Source organism: Eublepharis macularius, chromosome 1, assembly GCF_028583425.1.
Source record: "Eublepharis macularius isolate TG4126 chromosome 1, MPM_Emac_v1.0, whole genome shotgun sequence".
Taxonomy (NCBI): domain Eukaryota; kingdom Metazoa; phylum Chordata; class Lepidosauria; order Squamata; family Eublepharidae; genus Eublepharis; species Eublepharis macularius.
The window spans coordinates 98967334-98974045 of NC_072790.1; the positions used below are offsets into that span (position 1 = coordinate 98967334).

Genomic DNA, 6712 nt, shown 5'->3' on the forward strand with positions numbered 1-6712 from the left:
ACAAGGGAGAGAGGGACTTCAATATAGTGCACAACTTTCACATCTCTTCTAAAGTATAATTTTAATCTGATTTTACTTAGCTGTGAAAGCCAGAGTGCAAAATACACACACCATTTTTTACACATTGAGATTTATATGTATATCTTTATAAGCTTAAAGAGGTACATGCATTCAGTATTCAGGAATCTACAACAAACTAAATAAACAATGGGCTGGAGTCAGCCTTTCTTTCCAATCAATTTCCACCTAATTCTTCTACTTATTAAAGCTTCTGTTATTGCGTGGTTTTTGTCTATGCATGTCCCATTATCTGTACTATATCTTTTTTTTGGTGGTGAAAAGGGACCCACCTCTTCCCAGTGGAAAAACTTGTTGGCTCTAACCCAGTGAAAAGTGAAAAATTGTTTGCTACTGGTTCTTTATGACTATGATCCAAAGGTTTATAATCCTGTTGCCTTTCAATTATGTAAATCATGGAGAATATTCATTAGATCTGCACCAAATCACATGAAGATGGTAATAATATAATTTTACTAATGAAAGTTGGAGGTGGGATGATGGGATCTCTTTTCCCTTTGTAGTATTAAATAGTTTGTTTCATATGTTTCTCAGGGGGAAGCCTCAAGAACTATAGAGACTTCAATTTTAATTGCAGGATCTAATTATCCTCTTCCAAAAAGGAAGTAATCAAATCCAGATTTTTTTCTTTAAGGCATTGGTTTAGTATCCACATGTGGTTTTAAATCTTCATCACGAGTAATGATAGCTACATCTGAAGTAGCTCTGCACGTCATTCTCTTTGATTGCAGCATATGTAATGTGAATAATGTTGAAACTGCTAAGCTTTCTAAGGGAACATGTATTTAGTTCCAGGCTCCTTTACTATGAAATAAATAATGTAAGTATTAACTAAGGATTTATATCAAGGATTTCAAAACATTTCATTATTAGGTTGGAGACAGATGATAGTATCTGCTAATGGAAGGCATTGATAAGTTGTATCAGTAGCTAATAGCCACCAGCCACAATGGGTCATTAATATTCAATCACTGCAGTCCTAAGCAGAGTTACACCCTACTAAACCCATTGAATTCAGTGGACTCAGAGGGATGTAACTCTGCTTAGGCTGGCACTGTAAGAAACATTTCTTAGACATTGGCGCCCATAAAAGGAACACTATTTCACTATTCAAGTCTAGTGATAGATATCCTTTCATTTAACATTTCCATAACGTCATATATTGACTTTGTTTTTTGATGAGTATGATTATCATGCATGTACAAATTAATATGAAAATAATTAAAAGCCTCATATGTTCATCTACAGATCTGTCAGCACATCTACGTTGATGATTGCAGGATCCAGATCAAGGTCAAGAAATCAATTTGTTTTTTAAGAGTCAGCTAAGATGTCCATGAATCAATTTAAGTGACAGAATGTTCCAGCTTCCTTATTAAAAGGTAAAAGAAATAGGAAAAGTGGCTCTCAAGCCCTAAATGTGTTCTGTTTCTCTCCTTGGACTGTGTTCTCCAGTGGCAATACTGGCCTGAACAATTCAGCCACTACTTCCCATGTCACTGAGATAACATAAGAAACCCTAGGCCATGTGGAAGGAGCTCGTGCTGCGGTTTCTTCTTACATCCACATTGCTGCAGTGGCCAGGGGGGCAATGCCACCATGGGGAAGAATCACAATATGATCTATACAACCACAAAAAAATCTGCAACTGTGGAAAGGAATAACATTGCAGGCTCCTTTGTTACCAGCATAATATGAAAAAGGGCCTTAGCTGTCCCCGTTATTCTGAAAATAAAACTATGGTTCCTTCTTGCAGAATGAGGTACGTGGTGCTCCGTCTTCTGCTTCAGAGAGCTCCCGCTGCCTTCTCATGCCTAATCCTTTCCCCCCAGCTCATTTCTGTTTTTCATTCCTAATATTCCTTCTTCTCCAGTCAGGTCTGTACTAGATTAGTAATTACACTCTGACCCACCACAATCTTATTAAATACTTTAGATTGAAATTGTAGGCATACCTACTTGTAGCAATCTGATAAAAATCAATGGGGTCTTCTTTCAACATTTAGCATTGGGGAACACCACAGCAGCCCTAAACCCACTTCCAGTTTCAATAAGAATTGATGCTGTTAATACTATTCCTTTTAAAATTTGTATAGCATTTTTTATTTTGCTCATTCTCACAATAGCACTGTGAGGAAGATTGCTATGATTCCATCAGGAAGAAAAAGACTAAGAGAGCAATTCTAAGCATATCTACTCAGATCTCTGCTCAGGTCTATTAAATGGGGCTTACTCCCAGGAAAGGATTCTTAGGATTTTATTGTAAATGACTTGCATAAGGTTATAGATGATCCCACCATATCTACTGAACCACACCAGATTGTCCCTCATTTGATCCCATGACCTGACAGCACACTGACTTCAATGAAACAAAATTCAGTGCAAAAACGCTGGCTAGGTGTCAATGGATAGACGGGTATAAAGATACTATAGCACACGTGCCTGCAGGTGTGCATCGAACAGGATTGGATGTAGCTGCTGTCTAGTATACACTACCAGGAGGAATCCCGGTTTTAACCTGCATAATATATGAAAGGGCTGCCCCCCACCCAAATCTTCTGGTGCGTCTCTCTGCCTCGCTTCCCCACGCTACTCCCCTCTGCTCTGTGCTCGGCGCTGCCGCCGCCTCGCCTGCTCCTCGTGGCTCTGCCTCTCGCGCCCTCTCCACGTGCCCGTCCGCCTGCTCTTTTCTGCCCCCGCTCCCCTTCCCTCCCTCTGCTCTTTTCCAGGGACCCCTCCTCCTCCCGCCGCCCAGCTCGGCGGCCCTGGCGCGCCTGTCCTTCCCTCCGTTGCGTGCCGGCTCTGCCTTCGCCTGCATTTTATGACACGCCTCTCCAACCCCCCTCCTCGGGCTGTGAGGGCTCCGAGGCCAATGCTCCATGTGCGCTTGGAGATTGCTTTGCGCCCTGCCCTTGGCTCTGTCATTTACGTCAGACTGCGAGCTCCTGGAGCCTCCCGCTCTTTCTTCCTCACTCTCAAGCCACGCACAGGCAGCAGCCGAGCCTCCTGCGCCCGCCTCTCTCTGCTCCTGCCCGCCAAAGGCAAAGAGGGGACGCGACTTCAACCAGCCAACAGAACCCGCGGCGGCAAGCCAAGGCACAAGCAGCACCCATGAGAAGCGTCTTTCAACCTTGATACCCAGTAAGAAGCGGGGTGGGATCACAGCCCACGAGGGGTGTTTGGCAAAGAGAAAGGCAGGCATCTTCACAGGTGGCTTTAGCGCGGAGGTCCAGCCATTCGCCTCCCTTTGCGGTCCTTATCTAGGGGTTAAGGGCATTCTCTAAGGGGCGGGAAGCAGCCCGTTGGGTTCAGCACCACGGACAGAGCCACCTCGCTTCGGCCAGAGAGACTGCGTCGAGGCACAAAATATTAACAAATCTTCAACTGGGGGTGCGCCTCCTGGATCGTGAAAGTTTATGCAACAGTAAATCTGTTTGCCTTTAAGGTTCATTTTGGCTAACGCAGCTAACCCTCCTGGAATTTCTTTCCATGGTTTCTTCTTTTGGTTCCTTGGATATCTAAGTATAGCTGCCGCATCATTCCTATTTTTTCCCCTTTTCTTGGGCATATTTTCTCCTCCTTTCTGTTGAATTTTTCTCCCTCCCTCTTTGCACCCTTTACAGTATTATACCCTGTGCTTCTTTCACACTTTTGATTTGTTCACAGACTGTGGGGGGCTGGGGTTGTTTTCATTTTTAACGTACCTTTTCCTCCTTTCTTGTGTTTGCAGGTAGCATACCCGGCTGTGGCAGAGATGAATGAAAGCATCTCTTTGAATGAAACCAGGGCTCCTGTACCCTGGATTCATACCAGCAATGGCAATTCTTCTTTGGAACTGTCCAGCAAGCTCCCCACTTTTGTCATCAACCCCTGGGATATTATGCTTTGCATCTCTGGCACCATCATTGCCTGTGAAAATGCTATAGTAGTGGCCATTATATTCTACACTCCCAACCTGAGAACCCCAATGTTTGTGCTGATTGGGAGCTTGGCCACAGCAGACCTACTGGCTGGAGTTGGCCTGATCCTCAATTTTGTTTTCCAGTATGTGATCCAGTCAGAAACCATCAGCCTTATTACAGTTGGCTTCCTGGTTACCTCTTTTACTGCCTCTGTGAGCAGCTTATTGGCCATCACGGTTGATCGCTACCTTTCCCTATACAATGCACTGACTTATTACTCCGAGAAGACCATCCTCTGTATTCATATGATGCTGATCATCACCTGGGGGGTGTCCCTTTGCTTAGGACTACTGCCTGTCTTAGGCTGGAACTGTCTGGAAGATTTTTCATCGTGCAGTATTGTCAGACCTCTGACCAAAAGTAATGTGACTTTGCTTTCTGCCTCTTTCTTCTTCATTTTTATCCTTATGCTCCATCTGTACATTAAAATCTGCAAAATAGTTTGCAGGCATGCACACCAGATAGCACTCCAGCAGCATTTTCTAACTGCATCGCACTATGTTGCAACCAAAAAAGGAGTCTCTACACTTGCTATAATCCTTGGGACCTTTGGAGCCAGCTGGATACCTTTTGCTATCTACTGTGTAGTTGGAGATTCCAACTACCCTGCTGTGTACACTTATGCCACACTTCTACCTGCTACTTACAACTCCATGATTAATCCTATCATTTATGCCTACAGAAACCAAGAAATTCAAAGGTCTATGTGGGTTCTTTTTTGTGGCTGCTTTCAGGCTAAAGTGTCCTTTCGTTCAAGATCCCCCAGTGATGTCTAAGTGACTTCTTCATCTATGTAGTTTTGCACAAAGTGACAATCTTTGACTTTTGTGAATTACAGTGCCTGGTATGAGCCAGATCCATGTTGTGAAGTTGTTGTTGTTGGGGGGATGTTTAAACAGTAGCACTTTATGTATGTGTATTCTTGAGAATGTAAAGGTGTGGGGCTTTGGGTTGTGAGAAACAAACAAAATGTGCTTGTATACAAGACTGTACATCACATTTGTAAAGCAGAGGCACCCCAAGACTACGTAATTATAGCACTTTATTTTTTGCTGCTGAACTGCCAAAACAGTGTTGCCATTTTTAAAGGGCAGATGGAAATAAGGTGAAATATTGTCCGGTTATTTTTGGATATGAGTGATAATATATTTTGCTGCACAGTATTGATAAATTATGACATTTTGTATACAAATAAACAAGCCCATTACATATTTTTATTTGGTGTGTTGAACTGATTGAATAACCTTTCAAAGCCTCAGGAACCTTTCACACTGTTTCTCCTTTGTTTACTATGGAAACTGCTGAGTTCACCCCCAAGACTGAAATTGATTTACTTACGCAGAGAACCATGTCATAAAACAAATGCAAAAATATACTGTTTTGTTTCTTCTTACTGAGTAATAATTTGTTTCCTAGGGAAATAAAACAAATTAAATGTGCTGTATAATACAGTTTCTTTTACAATCCTCCAAATTCTTTATTTTTTTATCACAGGTTAAAGATTCAAATAGAAACACTTCAAGAGAGGAAACAAGATCCAAGGTAGAATATTTTATTCTACTGGCTGTCAAATGAATGTTGCAAACTATTGGGAACACATGTCTCTTTTGAAATGTAGGAGAGCCAAGGCACACTTGAATACATTTCAGGAGCATTAGCATAGGAGAAGATTCCTATGTATTCCCATATGCCACGAGGATCTCCCCTGAAAAAGTCTGTTAATTAATAAGTTGGCTGGCAATCCAGAGGATCTGGAAGCTTTTTTTTGTCCCTTTGTCTGAACAATTATTCAGACTAGACACACAGCTTTTGCTACTTGCATGTGTGGGGCCACATTGTGATGGCTTATTCACTTACTGAAAATCACTTTTTTTTAGGAGCCTAGGAAGAGGTGACTATTACACAGCTCAGCCTGGAGGAACTTGCTCAGCTGAATCAAAATTAATACATTTTGATCCTTAATCCCACATTGTCATACAGTATTTTTCTATATTTTATATATCCCTGGGCAATTTAAACATTTGTCATGTCTGTTTAAACACTACCACATACTACAGTTTTCCTAATATATTTTGAAAAGCAAATACCATCTAATTTTTACGGTTCTTAAAAAATGTTTTAAACCTGATTTGATCTTTTAAAACAGTGATAATTATGAGATCTTCTAAAATTTTCATTCTGCAATAGCAGCCCCATACAGCACTAACATTTTGATCCAACAATATTAAAATGAGCAATATATATCAGATAAGCTTTTCAGTTACAATGTTAACAACATTTGTGAACTGCAACAAAATTTCCTATTTCTGTGAAAATGATTTTCATTGGGAAACAGTTGTTCATGTACAGGTCTGTGATATCTTGGGTTTCAGAATCCAGTTGCACATAGGTAAAACATTTCTACATTCAATAATAGGACTGCATTTTCTGAAGAGATAGCACAGTCTCATTCTGACAGTCCTCCTGAGCTCATACAATGCCAACTGCTGCTTCGAGAAAGAAGGTAAAGACGCTGCCTCCATGGACTGTGGCAACCACTCCTTCTCCACTGCCAAGCTGCTTTGCAGGTGAACAACACATGGCCAGAAGTTTCAGTCTGACTATACTGATACAGTTGAGGCAGAAGAAAAGGGCCTTATGAGAGCACTGTGGTGTTTGTGATTCTTGAGATAG

At 41.6% G+C, this 6712-nt stretch overlaps 1 protein-coding gene across 1 annotated transcript; it reads left to right on the forward strand.

Annotated features, from left to right (window-relative positions):
• Positions 1-609: 609 nt before the first annotated feature.
• On the forward strand, positions 610-4815 carry GPR6 (G protein-coupled receptor 6). The gene is made up of 2 exons (XM_054993915.1): positions 610-618; positions 3808-4815. The coding sequence occupies exon 2, from the start codon at positions 3832-3834 to the stop codon at positions 4813-4815; it is 984 nt and encodes a 327-aa protein (XP_054849890.1). The 5' UTR covers positions 610-618; positions 3808-3831.
• Positions 4816-6712: the final 1897 nt, after the last annotated feature.

What these genes read in the sequence shown, in the direction of transcription:
- GPR6 (XM_054993915.1), top strand. Translation starts at nt 3,832, where the DNA reads ATGAATGAAAGCATCTCTTTGAATGAAACCAGGGCTCCTGTACCCTGG.